General features: G+C 34.8%; 1 protein-coding gene across 13 annotated transcripts in view; it reads left to right on the top strand.

The window, feature by feature from the left end:
* Positions 1–16,626, top strand: part of CCDC102B (coiled-coil domain containing 102B) — a 172,995-nt gene that overhangs the window by 13,449 nt on the left and 142,920 nt on the right. For all 13 annotated transcript variants that reach the window (XM_084511403.1, XM_084511393.1, XM_084511404.1 and 10 more), the window contains 3 exons: positions 11,241–11,852; positions 12,979–13,199; positions 16,055–16,163. In XM_084511403.1, the coding sequence (XP_084367529.1) occupies positions 11,256–11,852; positions 12,979–13,199; positions 16,055–16,163 (927 nt within the window). In that variant the 5' untranslated portion in view covers positions 11,241–11,255. The remainder of the gene's footprint in view (positions 1–11,240; positions 11,853–12,978; positions 13,200–16,054; positions 16,164–16,626) is intronic.

Here is a 16,626-nt window from a genome sequence, read left to right as displayed (position 1 = left end):
TGAGAATGCTATGGCCAGCTTGAGGGCCTCACAAGACTTCTTCACATTTCTCTTTGTGAAGTTACAAATTATATATAAATCAGTTTATATATCTATATATATCAATTTACTCTACATGTCTTTGTGTGAATTGTGAAAACCTTCAGCAGAAGAAAGCTGATGTAAGCTACTATTAACAAGGATTCCTCCAAAGTCAGAGGTTTTTTTTTGTTTGTTTGTTTCTTATGATAAATACTGGAATATCAGGTAGCAATATACTTAATATTGTTTTATAGTGTAAAATGCTTATTGCAGCATTCTGGTGATTGCTTTATTTTCCTTTGGTTTCTGAATAATCTTATTTAGTTTCTGAATAAAAAAGAAAGCCATCATCTATTCCAGACTAAATTCCAGCGTGAAAAAATATTTCTTTTTACTTATTAATCCCTCTGTGGCTTATTACATTTCAGTCAGTATCTTTAATGCTCATCCTTTACCTTTTCTCCTGGGAGTATAAGGATATATAAGATATAAAATGCTGTGACAAAGTGTTTCTGAAGAACCACAGAAAATGTGCTATTACATTGTCAGTCCATGTATAGCTCACTTTGTCACGGCATTTTATACCCTAGAAAAATGCATTTTTTTTTCTACAGAAATGTTCCTGAAGTTACTTTCTTGTATTGAAATGTTTTGGCTACTTAGGTAGTTAACAAACTTTGTTTTGATATTTTTCAATAGTGCACCAAATGGAAACTTAGGTCTCATTTATATACCTTCTCTCTGCCTTATTGTTCCCTCCCATCATCTGGTGGTGATCAACACAGAATTGGGATCTGACTCTTTGCACAGATTCTGTATTCTACTAACAAGTACTTACTTACGTTTGGTCATACTCCGTTGTAGTATTACTGTATTATTATTATTACTGTATTTTATATATATATATATATTAATCCTCTAGTGGGATTATTAATTAATTAATTAAATTTAAAGGCAAAGGTGTTTATACCATAAAGAAACAATGAGCAAAAAAGTGATATTCAGTTTTACCACTATTTTATATTTGACCAGATCTGTACAAAATGTGTAAAACTTCTAGCATTTCTATGTTTACTCTTGCTCTCTAAGGCAGTTTAATTACTTTGGGTTTGTTTTATTTTTTTAGGAACTTTAGAATTAAGTTTTTGTCCTTACATTATCAGTTATATTTCAGAAGCTCAAGTGGAGCGTAGGTGATGGAAGATGAGATTGCATAACTTTTTTTTGTGTGTCAAGACATTGATTAATTGCGGCTGTGATTTCATTTGATCCCAAAGACGTACTGAACAAACCAAACTTTCCAAACTGATATAGTGGAAAAAATTGTTTCTTTCATACACTTACTTGTGATTTTATAATCACAAAACAAATAACAGTAACAATAACAAAAAAATCAAAACCATTAAAACAGTTCTTTTTTATGACACTAGAAACGTAACTTTATATTTCATGGTTTTCGCAGCATAATTGTTTTTAGTTATCAGACATGTAAGAGGATTTTTAAGATTTGCATCAAAGGTTTGATAATAAAAGGAATGTGGCTAGAGAAGTGTAAACAGGAAAAATGATGAGCAGATAAGTTATGACAGGAAGTAAATGATTTGCATCGTTTATCTTTATTTCAGGACATTTTTTTTTGGCTGATTTTTAGTTACAACACATGGAGAGAATATAATGTTTGGAGCCAACATCAACTGCTTAAAAATGGTTTAATTTTTATAGCTCTGGAAAAAAATAAGCACGATGATCCTCGGCTGTGCACTCAAAAATCTTGGAATTGACATCTTTTAATTTTCATTTCTAAAATAACACTTTTCTTAACTTTCTAATAGAGATCATGATCCAGACCCAGGTTGAGGAACTATGAGAATGTGCATACATTGCACTGTAGAACCAGGTTGTGGAACTATGTCAATGTGCATACATTGGCACTGTCCATTTAGGTCTCCCAAATTTACAGGACAAATGTACTCTGTACTAAAATATTAAACTTTACCTTCTATGCTCATTATCAGTAAAAACAATACAAAAACACCAAATAAAAATAAGACTTCAATTCTCTTTGTATAGACTAGTTTAGAATTTACTAATTCAGTACTTCATTAAGTCATGAACTCTGTAACCCACAAGTTCTAATTCCTTATTAGTGCACCTGTGAACAAAATAGTTACCAAGACGATGGTGCAAGTGCACATTCTTCCTCCTCTGTCACAGTTTGGATGTCCCCTGTAATACACCAGGAAGCAAAAAAGCCTCAGCAGTCTGGTTGCTCCTGGATCTGGTTCAAAAGCTTTTTGGCATGCTGACATATTTATACTTTTTAGATTGGAATTTGGTCTATACTGTTTCCACAAGCTAGTGGATTTTGAAGAAATTGCTAGGCAGTAAATCTGCAAAGACCCCAGGAAATGATGACTTCAGGGAACAGCTCATTGCAGGTGAGAACAGCTGCAGAGTGGATGTTACCTCTTCCTGTACTCTGCACTTGTTGCTCTTGCTCTTGAGCTAATGTTTCTGGTTCCTAGTCCCTAGCATGAGCTGTGTGTTCAGCCAAAACCTGAGCAGGATCTCAGGAGTGACCAGTTACGTATGTCCAGATATTTGGGGCCACTTGTAAAATGGAGATGAACTTCGACAGACAGAGAGATTTGTAAGTTGTGAATAGAATGGAAATTGTAAAACCAAGTGTGTCCTAGTCATTCCTGTAACCAGTTACTTGTTCTGCCCTAAGGATTTTGTGCTACATTTATTTGAGACAAAGGACGAGCCACCTGACTCCAATGTGCCTCAAGATTTGCAGGCTTTTTTGTGGGTAGACACATATTCTTAGATTTAGCTATATTGTAAATAATTCTGGTATGTTTACTTTCCCATACATGTCTACCACTTACTTCTCTCTCTCTCCTTTTACCCTACTCTCTAGCCATGGGGTTGAACAATCCCACACAGCATAAATATCTGCATAGGCATGAGTGACTCTATGCTTCAAAGCCATTTCCACATCTCTAAACTCAGTTTTGCTCTGAGCCACCAATCTCTGCTGTAAAATTGTGCTAGTCTTTACTGATATAGTTGCAGCTTTCTCTCTATAATTCCCCACTCACTGTGCACTCCTGTCTGTGATCCACACCGCTGTCAGCAGAGAGATAGGCAGATGGGTGTCCCAACTCACTTTACACTCTCTGTTTGTCCTGTCACTTGTTACCTGGCGATGTACATTCCCCTTTTATGAATTAATGTCTCCATTGTTGGCAGCCCTGCATATAGAGCAAAGTTTTCAGGGAAGGACAGTCAGTGTTCTTCCCTGTTTTTCCCACCCACCTCCTCCAAGCCTTTTTTCCATTGTAGTGGAAACAAAATGCTAAACCAAAGAACTAACTCAAACAACCTAAAAGCCCCAAATATGATCACACTCCCAAGCTATGACTGATTTTTACAAAAATCTATTTCTTTATTTTTTCCCCCCATGGATATAAGTTCACACATTTTTGTAGCACCTGGAGTAAATGAAAATTACTTTTGTTCTTATTGTTTTTAAACAGCTGTAGCAATATCATGTGAAGTTCTGACTTTCCAGTAGCACTTACAAAAAAACACATGTAGTTTTGACTTTTTTTTATATATATATTTTTAATTATTTTTAATAGATTAGACAAAAGAAAATTAACTGGCTTCATCTGAACTAGATACTTTCTGTTAAGATATGGGATCCCTTTAAAAAGAAGTTTGGCTGAAGCCTATGAAGGCATAAGAGAGATGTAACTACAGGTTAAGTCATGCAGTATGGGATGCAGAGGGATGTTGAAATGCTATCCTCTGATAGTGAACTTACTGGAAAAGCTGATTTCAATGAGCATGAATTAAAACAAGGGAAGTGTAATAATTCTTTTCACTTCTGGTGATTTTGCCAACTGTATCACCAGGTTTATTACTTTTCTCTTTGCCCATAATAGTAACCTGGGATAATAAATCTAGAGCTGTTCTTTTTTGTTACAATTGTTTATGATCATAAATAAGCAAAGGTTGTAATATAATAAAATATGGTGTAGATAGATTCCTTGTTTTGTTTGCCAATTATCTGTATGTTTCTTCTTTCCTCTTATAACCATCAGATCTGTTTCTCTAACTCCCTTATGCTGTCCTCACCCCACTCACATGATAACATGAATGTTGATTCCTATACATTACATACATTAGATTATTTAGTTAAGAAAACTACTCTAAAAGGGACTCTGTGTTACATCTTATCCCTGAATTGTTAAACAGGTGGAACTACCATAAGATTTCACAGGACAGAAAATCCCCACTTTCATCTACTTCCCTAACTTCATCTTATCTTTCCATCTAATTATCTTTTATTAAGTAAATTACGTTCATCATGTTCCATATGCTGAGCTAGCTTGTCTACTGCTGCAAACTCAAGCTGGAAACTTTCAAACTAGCTGCAGACAGCATTTTTTTTTCTTCTCCATTATCAGACTCAGCAAATTTCTGATGCTTAGAGGTCTGCATCTGTAACAAAATGAATGCTTTCTTATCTTTATTATCTTTCAGATACACCTTAGACATTTTTCTTGATTGTCCCTGGAACAGATTGAAAACTGTCACCTATAAAATATAACCAAAATTCAACGTAGATGTGAAATGTTTTACTGTGAATTATTTTTCTATGAAGCAGTCATATACCAGAGAAGGGAATTTTGAAAGTATCATGATAGCTAAAAGGATGACTAAGGATTCATTGTCAACCAGGGGATTATGACTGTCTTAAATTAAACATTTTGCTTTTTATTTCGTCAGTGCAGTTTTGTTTAGTAACATGAAAGATCCCATTGACATAAAAAAGCCCATCCTAATCATCCATCTGGAATCATGAGATCCTGATCGCTTCAGGCACTTTGCTAAAAATCAAAAGATTTTAATTTTAAACCTTTGCTTCCTTTCAGGATTCATATTCAGTCTATTTCTGTTAAAATAGATACAAGCTCAAGTCTTAGTTTTCATAGCTGAAATTGAATTCCCATTGCTATTTTTATCAGAGTTGGTTTACAACAGTCAAGCATGGATATTAAACTAGCTGCATAAGAATATCCATCCTTGCTACTATTAATATTTTGTTTCAACACTCACAGAAAGCTATTATTCTTCAGATTAAATGAAAATGTTTGTGAAAAATATCTGAAGAAAATAAACATTACATTTAAAAAAAAAAAAAAAAGTTTGGAAATGCCACATGGCATTTTAAAGGGTAGTTCATCTGCTTTCATCCCCCATGTTCTTAGAGGTTGATGCTCCTAGTTAGAGTTACCTCAATGGATCTGTGCAATACACATTAGTGGTTTCCCACAAAAGGAAGCTGACAGCCAAACGCTCACTTTAGCTTATGTTTTTTTTTTGTTTGCTTGTTTGTTTTGTTTTGTTTTGTTTTCCAAAATAAAAACCAAGCACTGTGTTTTAAATGTAATATGGTATAGCTTATCTAGTGTTTTTGTTTTTTTTTTGTCAGTTGCATCACAATTTCTTGCTTATCTTTTATTGATATTGCTTCTATAATTCTGTGATCTATATAGATTGAATGCAATTCTATGATGCTGTCAAAAGGGACAGTCCTACTTTCCTTCCACCTCTACCATGTGTTTTGTGGAAACACTGTTTCATGCAGCCTCTTGTGAAAATATGTGAGGGCACTGATAAAGCTGACAAATTACTAGATGGAAATGTTGCATCTGTTTGATCTGATTACTTCATTAACAGGAAAAAATAACTAGTCAAAAGAAAGTGTAAGACTGAGAATGTGTGAGAATGGAGGGGCTGACTTTTCAGGAGCTGACTAATACTGGTTATGGAAGTACAGCAATTATGCAAAGCAGAAAATCCTACTTCCATTAAGGTCAATGGAAAAACACCCTTTTACTTTGAGAGCAGGCATGCATCCAGAAGACCTATGGATGCTTCAGTATAAAATATAACGGAAATTTAACAAAGTAAATATGGTAGTGAGATTCATTTTTCCTGATTACAATTAATAAAATTACACTGAGTCATGAACTGCCCTTCCCACATTCTAAATACTCTTGTTCTCTACTGTGTTAAATGTAGTGTTAAATTATAGGGCACTGCACCTTGCTCATTAATCCCAAAATATATCTAAACCAAAAATATATCTAAAAGTCTTCAAATAAGTGTTGCACTTCTGTACACCTGTTTTGTTTTTATTAAGTGATAAAATTTGTAAGTTAAATTACATGAGAGAAATCCAATAGATGAAATGAGATCTGAAAAGTCTTTAGTGAATCATGGCCTCTAGTTACTTTTTGTTCTTTTATTTTTGAGAATTTGGCTTTACGTCTTCCTCTGTGTTTCAGTGATAATATTTGATTGTCTGTATTGTGTACAAATGAGACAGAACAAGGCAATCTGACCCCAAGCAATGAAAGCTACTAATTTATTATTACTATTATTATTATTATTATTATTATTATTTACAGAATCACAGAATTTTCTAGGTTGGAAGAGACCTCAAGGTCATCGAGTCCAACCTCTGACCTAACGCTAACAGTCCCACTAAACCATTTCCCTAAGCTCTACATCTAAACGTCTTTTAAAGACCTCCAGGAATGGTGACTCCACCACTTCCCTGGGCAGCCTGTTCCAGTGCCTCACAACCCTTTCAGTGAAGAAGTTCTTCCTAACATCTAACCTAAAACTCCCCTGGCTCAACTTAAGCCCATTCCCCCTCGTCCTGTCACCAGGCACGTGGGAGAACAGGCCAACCCCCACCTCGCTACAGCCTCCCTTGAGGTACCTATAAAGAGCGATAAGGTCGCCCCTGAGCCTCCTCTTCTCCAGGCTGAACAAGCCCAGCTCTCTCAGCCGCTCCTCGTAGGACTTGTTCTCCAGGCCCCTCACCAGCTTTGTCGCCCTTCTCTGCACCCGCTCAAGCACCTCCATGTCCTTCTTGTAGCGAGAGGCCCAAAACTGAACACAGTACTCGAGGTGCGGCCTCACCAGAGCTGAGTACAGGGGGATGATCACCTCCCTAGCCCTGCTGGTCACACCGTTCCTGATACAAGCCAGGATGCTGTTGGCCTTCTTGGCCACCTGAGCACACTGCTGGCTCATATTCAGCCGACTATCCACCATCACTCCCAGGTCCTTCTCTGCCTGGCAGGTCTCCAACCATTCCTCTCCCAGCCTGTAGCTCTGCTTGGGGTTATTGCGCCCCAGGTGCAGGACCCGGCACTTGGCCTTGTTGAACTTCATGCAGTTGACCTCAGCCCATCGGTGCAGCCTATCCAGATCCTCCTGCAGAGCTTTCCTACCCTCAAGCAGATCGACACACGCACCTAACTTGGTGTCATCTGCGAACTTACTGAGGGTGCACTCGATGCCCTCGTCCAGATCATCGATGAAGATATTAAAGAGTACATATAATTTAGTACATATAAGAGGGTGAAAACAGGCTACCTGACCAAAGAAAGTTTATATGTTTCTATATAGTGAAACATCAAAATATTTCAGTCATATTTCCACTAGAATATTTCCACAGGTTCCAGAATTTTGGTGTAGGTCCTTCAGTGCTGTCATTCTACTTGAAAAGGAAAAACATATGGACATCTAGCAATAACAATATGTAATGTAAAAATGGGCAAAGCTTCTCAATGTTTGTTTCAAGCAGTAAATTATCCTCATTTTACAAATGGGAAAATATATGCAAGTATTAATGATTTGCTGACTTCCCTCTGTCAAAAGGGAGACCAAAGTCAAGGTTTTCTGTCCTAATCACTGATCTTCTGTCTACTGCAGCAGTGTAAGAGCTGGTCAGATAGCATGGTCAGATATCAATTAAACAGTCATTTTTAACCAGTATAAGCACAACATCTTTATAAAGTCAACAATATATGTACATTTCTCTTGTTTATAATGGGGTAACAGGGCTAAATATTTTTCTGTCTTTTATTTATTTCTCCCCTAGAAATTAGCCATGCTGAAAGCTGTATTCAGTGTGGATTCTAATTTCATCTTTTGTATTGTTTGTGCTATTGACCTATATAATCTGTAGATTATTATCTGTAGACCTGTATAATCTGTAGCTCTAGACCAGGTTGCCCATAGCCGCATCCAACTTGGCCTTGAACACTTCCAAAAATGGGTCATCCAGAGCTTCTCTGGGCAACGTGTTTCAATGCCTCACCACCTGCACAGAAAGGAATTTCTTCCTAATATCTAATCTATTTTTTTGTTTGTTTGTTTAAAGCCATTACCCTTTGTATACCCACTGCACTACCTGACACAGTCCCTCCCGAGCTTTCCCGTAGGCCCCCTTTAGGTGGAAGGCCACTATAATGTCTCTCAGTAGCCTTCTCTACTCCAAGCTGAACAATCTCAACCTTCTCAGCCTGTCTTTATAGGAGAGTTGTTCCAGTTCTTTGATCGTTCTTATGGCCCTCCTCTGTACTCATGCTAATAGGTCTATGTCCTTCTTGTGCTGTGGGCCCCAGAGCTGAACACAGTACTCAAAATATCTGTGTTTTTATCTGACATCAGCCAGCCACTGAAATGAATTATGTTGACATATATTTCTTTTAATAATAAATAAATAAATAAAAAGCTAAGACACTGTTCTACCTCCTACAGTCTTACAGGGGATTTCTAAAAATCAGTTTTGGTTAGGTTTTCTGAAAAACACACAGGGAAGTTAAGACAAATATGAATACCTAGTATTCCTTACCATCTCAGACTAAGTCACCACTAATATTTTCTGAAGGAAGAGTCATTTATTTTGACTCTTAATTTATTGGACATTTAGGTACAAAGTTAGGATCAGCTATCCAGGATGAAATGTGCTGGCACATTTCGATGTTTCACAAAACTCTTTGAAGTCTTGGAGCTACTCAGCTGTGGTAGTTAAGCTACAAGTCAACTTCAAAAATTAGCAGCTTCAACTTGGACTGGTAAGTCTGATCTGATGAACCTGATCTGATTTCAGCCAACACAGTGGAGGATGGCCAAGAATTCATGGTCAGTGGATGAGGCCAATGGTATGGCAGCAGTTTGCAGTTAGATTGCCTTAAACCAATAATGAAACCACAGCAACAGGCTGTTCTGATTCTTAAAGGTCTAGTTCTCTTCTCAGGACTTCTGAAGTTTCAGCCAAAGCAAATGATTTAAAAGATTTCCATCCTCTCTCTTTTTTTTTTTTTTTTTTTGTTTTGTTTTGTTTTGTTTATTCTCCAACTTTTCAGATATGTAAATATTTGTAAACTGTACACTTTACAAGTTGTTCCTTCTTCCAGTGAATATATAAAGCCACTAGCAATATCCTTTAAAACAAAAACAAAACAAAACAAAAATACTGATTATCAACATAGTAGTGAATGTCTCCGCAAATACTATTGTTCTTGGACAGAATCAAAAAATGTGAGTTTTTTCACTACTAAAAAATAAAAAATGACCTTCATTTTAAATAAATTTTTCTCTCTTTCTCTCTCTCTCTCTTTTCTTCCTTCCTTTCTTTCTTGCTTTCTTGCTTTCCTGCTTTCTTGTTTTCTTTTTTGTTCTTCCTTCCTCCTTCCCTCCCTCCCTCCCTTCCTTTCTCTCTTCCTCCCTCCCTTCCTTCCTACCTTTTTTTCCTACCTTTTTTCCAACACTTTAGGAAAAAAAATGCATTACCACAAACAAAAATTAAAGTAACAAACTACAGTAAGATTTTAACATTTAATTATTTTGGCTCTACTGGGCCTCTTTGAAAATCATGTGTGGGGATATCTTTGTGTTTTGGGTAGGGTTTATTCAGATGACAGTTCTGGAAAGAGATCAGGAAACAAGGAAAAGACTACCTTGATTAAGCTTTGGCAATGGCTGTTATGCAGCTGTGTAGTGTTGTTGTGTGGGTTGCTGGTGCTAACCAGAGAGTGACAATAAAGGGAGTTGGAGTATATTTGTCCACGTTTTTCCTTTTCTACAGTCATCTACCACAATTCTCCAGAACCTTCTAATGAGTGGCAAGTAAATGTCCTGGAAAGTACTGAAAAGTTGATAACAGCTGAGAAAATGGAACCAGAAAATTCAGAAACTGAAATGAAACATGAAAGAACCATAATGTCAAAACTATCCACTCTTCAATGATTTGTTTACTGCATTTATTTTCTACATTTCAAATACAGGTGTTAATGCTAATCAATGTAGCATATAAACATTATTTATATTAAACAATATAATAGATAATATCATTATATATAATATTATATATAATATATAATATAATATATATTACAATATAATATATAATATATTATATAATGGAATATAAGATTTTTTTAAAAAACAATTTAGTCTTCTATTGATATAGCAAGATGTTTTGTTTTGTGTTGTTTTGTTTTGTTTTGTTTTAACCAAGAGGAGAAAAAAAAAAAAGTGACTACAACTTTTCCATATCATCATTGTTTTAGCAATGGGATAGGAAAGCAATTTCTGAGGTGTTGATTTTCCTCTGGGAATCAATAATAGTAATAGTGGATAAATAATGAAAGAGAGCAGCAAGATTTACTGATAGGATATTGATATTCTTTCAAGAATAATAAATGAATACACTTATACACTTTCTGGACAGTTTCTGGAATGTAGATAGCAAAATAAAGCACACCATAAAGATTCTTGATTTTCTTTTTCTTGTGAAACAAGGAGTATCCAAATGTAAATTGGTGTTTTTTTTTTTTTTTTTTTTTTTGCTTATGTAGATAAATTACTAGGTAAGTTTTGCTTAGTATGAAGTTCCATAGTCTAAGAAAGAAGGCAAATGAATCTGTGACTGTAGATATAGCTAAATCCTTTCATCTTACTAGACATTTAAAACATATATTGATTCAATTTAATCTTATCTTGAAGGAAGAAGGTATTTGCATAATTTTTTTTAGTCTCAGAAATTTTTGAAAGCATATCAAATGACATTTCCTTTGGTAACAATTCCTAGTTATTTCTAGGAATTCCTAACAAGTAATAAGTATGTCTATTTATGCTGTACTCAAAAATGTTACATAAAATATATTTTCATAGCTATTTCTTAATGAAATATACTGCTAAATGCCTAACAGTATTTTTAATAAGATTATATCATTATACAGTAAACAGTGTAACAGTAAAACAAAATACTGTTTGAGGTTATTCATAAAACATAATTTAACTGAGCAAAGCTAAAATATTATCTTTGTCTTTTTTAGGAGTGAAATTATATTATGAATCAAAACATGAACATAGGCTCTTTTCAGAAAATAATGGAAGAGATGCAGGTTTTTAGGACCCAACCAAGACAGCCTTATAAATCAGCTGAAGTTCGCCAACCAGATGGCAATATGTGTAATTCAAATCTTCCATCTCAACATTCCTATCCATATTCATCTAATTATACATGTATGCATATGAATTACAGCAGCGATTTGGAAATCTTTGAAGCAGTAAAAATTCGGGAACTGGAAGAAGTCAAAGCCAGAGCTGCACAAATGGAGAAGACCATGCGCTGGTGGTCAGATTGTACTGCTAACTGGAGGGAGAAATGGAGCAAAGTTAGAGCAGAAAGAAATAAAGCCCGAGAGGAAGCAAGGCAATTGAGAATAAAATTAGACAACGTTGTAAAAGAAATGAGCATGCTTAAAAAGTTAAATCAAGATTTAGCAAATGAGAAGGAAAATTTAGAAAATGTAACTACTTGGAAAACAGAATGCAGTTGCTCAGAAATATATCATATAAAACAAGACCTAAACCAGTTAACATTTCCTGAACAAGAACCTGTGAAAGAATTGAGCAAAACCAACAACATTCCTGTGGCAAAGAAGGTAAAGAATGGGGATTTTTGTAGCTCATTAAGAAGAAGGAAATTATGGATGTGTGTAGGAATTGAATTTTTCAAGGATTTTCACCAAAATACCATGTGATTTGGTCATGAGAAACATGGAAGACTATTCATACTCCTCAGCTGTGGCTAAACATAAAAGAGGCAAACTGTTGCCTCCAATAATCTCTTGTTCTATCTTTCATGTTATAAGGTATCAGGTTACCTCTAAATTCTTCACATTTTGTGTACTGTTATGTCCAAAAAAAAATAAATAAATAGTTCTCCTTTCTTGGAATTTCTGAAATGAGGGAAGAGGTGAATCAAATTCCTCTTCAAGGTAGCAAGATTTTTATTTGGTAAGGAGAGCAATTAAAATCTCAAAAGAACAGACTGGTATGAAACAGTACTGTTGGTACCATGCTAAAATGTGATTAGCTTTTAAGCACAATTGGTTAGAGGTTATAAAATTTAAGCATATTTCTGAAGAAAACTGTTCAGTCTTCCTAATGGAAATGTATTTTGTTTTTTAGTCATTTTTCTACCTGTTTTTAATTTTGCTTGCAGTTTACATGCAAAATATGTACCCTCTAAACAGGTATTATAGTGCTTTTGCTTTCTGGATTGGACACAGATTGGTATGTTATGCAAGTAACTAGTCCTTATACAAAACTTGTTAAAGTCCATCACTTGCTTCAATATGATTTTTATTAGAAGTCTAAGAGTTCTTATCTGGAATTTCTCAATATATTATCTGTATGTACAAATTCTGTTTCTGGTTTTAATAGTTCTAGGTTTCTGTCTTCACCATAGTTACAGCCAACTAGTGATAACTGGAACCTATTTGTTTAGGAGTGATACATTAGAAATATCTTGCATACGGAACATCTTGCACATTCACAGAGTGTGAAATGTCACAAAACGACAGTGATTACTCCAACCAGAATGACCTTTTTTGCATTAGAGAACATTCTAATTGTATCCTATGCAAGTATACAAGATGTTACTTATTCCCTTTCCCCCCTTACATGGTTTAAGTGTTTGGAAGAGCCTTGGTAGGCCTTGCAGAAGTTATGTTTAGACTTCTCATTTACGTTTTTCTGAAATGTCATGTTTTTCTTTTTTCTTAGGATGTGGAGATAATCAAAGACTCTTTAAGAAGCAATCAAAATAAAAAAACAACTCTAAAGCATTCTGATTCCTTTCCTTGTGGAATTGCCAGTATTTATTTGGAGGAACCAAAAAAAAGTCTGGACAATATAGCCCAGACATCAGAGAATGGTTTAATACATGTTTCTGTCTTGCATTTGCATTTGGCTGAGTTACAGAAAATCTTACAGAAGGAAAGAGAGTAAGTGCTTGGGGGTTCTCCTTGGGGAAATCTTTATTTAAAAATAAGTTTTTAAAGACATTTTCTAAAGTAGATATGGTGATGTTTTGCATTTGCAGCTCATATTATGTTATCCTAGATATTTCTATGCTTTATTAATTGCCTTAAGTAATTCAGAAAAAAAAAAAAAAGTATTAGTTAGTGGTTTTGAAAATCTATATTTCCCTGTTTTGAAAACATTTCACAGTACTATGTATGTTTTTCTTGTTTTCTTTTTCTTATTTGTCATTTGCATAAGACGCACTCCATGTAGAAGCGTTAAGAATATACAGTTACTCACAAAATCATACTTACCAGTAATGTGGTACCAATGAAATAATATCTAATGTTTGTTGTACTCAGTTATCGGAGTGCCTTGTGCTTAAGAGGAACTTTTCATAGACTTTGATTTCAAAGTCCACCTACCTCAGGCAGTACCTGCTTACATAGCAGTGATTTTTACATAATAGTGGACACTGGTGTAACAACTTCCTCCCTAGGTCACCTTGGGCAGCGTTTCCTGCTTACAAAGAGGTTCTGTAAGCAGAATATATGCAACTTGAAAGTATGAAGTAATTATTTTTGGCTATGCACACAATATGTACCTAAGAATAATGTTAGTAGGAACATTATTAACATAGTCAACAGTCTCTGAGACGCCCTATGAGTTTTTGTTGGGCAAGCTATCATCTGCCAGCTCACAAAGAATTAGTCTCCACTTCTCATGGGAATGGGATGATTTTGATGAGTTGCCATCTTCAGATTCCCAGATTTTCTCTAAGATTTATACTTCATTTTCATACTTCCCGGATCCTGCAGATGCTACTAATCACTAAGTGTTCTTACCCCTCTTTGCATTGTTACTTATCTTGCATAGCTCTAGCTTAAATATTTTCTCACATCTTCCTCACTATTTATCAGTTTTCTCAATAAAAGTAAGCCAAGGACACTGCTGCGCTGCATCAAAAGCAAGCTTGGTTTATAGACAGCTTGAAACCACTAGGTCAAAGGTTATCTTAGCAGCCAGTATGATCTTGCTCATTCTGCACAGGACCATTCAGAATTTTTTTTCCCCACAGTGCTCCAGAATTGCGGCTACATTCTCTCCAAACTCAAACCAGCTCATGGAGTCATGCAGAGCTACTGTTTGGACATGCCTCTGCTTACCTTACTAACCTCTCCATAAGCAATTTAGATGGTTCTGCTTCAAGAATATGAAGTTGCAGAGGCAACAAGAAGATAGCTCATTCAAGTGAATTGCTTCGTTGGCATAGCTAACATTGCTTCCAGGCCCTGAGCCAGATTACTCAGCGTTAACTCTCATACTTCTGCACAGGCCTGCAGTGTGCTGCGTAGACATACCCTAGAGACATATCTCATCAAATATACTATGGTTTAATTCCTGTAAATAATTCCTGTGACATACATTTATTTTATTGCTAGTCAAATTTTCTTTTTTCACTATTTCAATATCTTTCTCTTTTCTCATCACCCTGCATCCCTCTAGTTTTGTATTATGTATATAATGTAAAATTTTCACCTCCCAACATAATAGTGCTTCTATGGCTTTACTGTTTTTCATATTTTAGATTTCTTCAGAGTCCTGACTTCCATATTTTATTCCTGCATTGCTGTTTATAGCCAATTGAATATTCAGGGATTATAAACTGTGACAGTATTTCATTAAAAATTATTAGAAATATAATTTAAAAGATTTTATTTGTAATTAAGAATTATTTTTTCTTTCATTTTTAGTTGTGGTCCAAATTCTATTTTGCTAGACTATTGCAAAATGATGTACACATGCTACACAAATATTAAATTAAATTATGAAAGCATAAATTATAAATAGATATAAATTACAAATAGGTTTAAAATGTATAAATTATGAGAAGTTCATTCTTATCTTTGGAACTTGGCTAATAGTCTTTACTGTGGACACAGAAATGAGTTTTTAACTGGTCTCAAGGACAAGAACACCTATAGTGCTTGTGCTGCTTCATATTTCTTACATTATCTACTGAATGGTTGAAAATAATGTAGGTGTTTTGAAGACAGGTAAAAATCAAAATCAAACTTCAGTGTTTCAGTACTGCAATACCTTTCTCCAAGGAACCATCATCATTCATTCTTTGTGAATTACGTATCTTAAATATTTTCCTGAATGTAAGAATAAGCATGCTCAAATAACACTCCAAAGGCAAATCCTTAAAATTTTCACTTTAATGAAGATGAGTCCCTCTGAGCTAAACAATCTGAATTTCCAAATTTTTTAAACAGCTAAGTAACACATTTTAACTTTTTTTTTTTTTTTTTTTTTTTTTTTTTACTTTTCTATTTCTTTTTACATCTAAAGTAGATCCTGTGGATTTCTGTTCATTACTCTGTGCATACTGTATATATTTCCACATATGTGCGTACTTAAAATAATCTTTTACCTGTAGCCAAAAAAAGTGGTACAGTATCTTTTCTCTGAGGATTTTTGCTATCTAACCATATGTTATGCAATCTAGATCACTATTTGAAGTCTATTTCCCAATTTTCTTCAGTTGAGCCCAAAGTTGCATTTAATTTAAAATTTGAATTTTATATGACTGGATTTCTTTATTCTTCTCTGCTATTATTTTTGGTAAATCTCTTAGAATAATTATATGGTGATAGTAGGCAGGTATGTAATTAAAAACAAACAAATAAATAAGCAAACAGAAAATAAACCCCACAAATATACAGTTGGAAAAGGCAGCAAAATACAGCTGAACTTATATAAAGAAATTAAATATAATTTGTCTTTTGTTGTCTTCAAAAAAATGTAATACTGATTTTTAAAACACTTTCAGAATGAACATATTTCTGGAAAAAGAAGTGGAAAGGACAGCAAATGAATTATCTCTTTGGAAATGGAAATATGAAGAACTAAGACAATCTAAGCTAGAAAGTCTGAACCAGGTATGCTAGCAATACATTGTTGTTATGTGGAATAAGAAACAAAACAGAGACTTCAGATTTTCTATGTGTAACTAAGAACAAAATGATTTTTAGGGTTTACGAAAATGATAAACAACTATTTTTTTTTTTTATTTATTTAAAAACAACAACAACAACAACAAAAAACTGTATTCACCACAGGATCATAGAATAATTCAAGCTGGAAGGATCCTACGGAGGTCTCTGATCCAGAGTTGGATCATCTCTGAGATGCTCAGAGATGGCTGCTCGGGATTATGTTCAGTAAAGTCTTGAGAGTCTCCAAAGATTGGAGGCTGCACAGCCTTTCTGGGCAGCCTGTCCCACTGGTAGACTTTTCTTATGCTGAAGAAGGTTCTGGCTTCTGATGGTATTATCAGAATATCTCATGTTCCAGTATACATGTATGCTTGTTGTGTGTTCTCCCAATTTGCACCACTATGCA

This window comes from Aythya ferina, assembly GCF_964211825.1.
Source record: "Aythya ferina genome assembly, chromosome: 2".
NCBI classification, from domain to species: domain Eukaryota; kingdom Metazoa; phylum Chordata; class Aves; order Anseriformes; family Anatidae; genus Aythya; species Aythya ferina.
The sequence above is the reverse complement of the archived record's forward strand: the minus strand, read 5'-3'. Positions and strand labels throughout refer to the sequence as shown.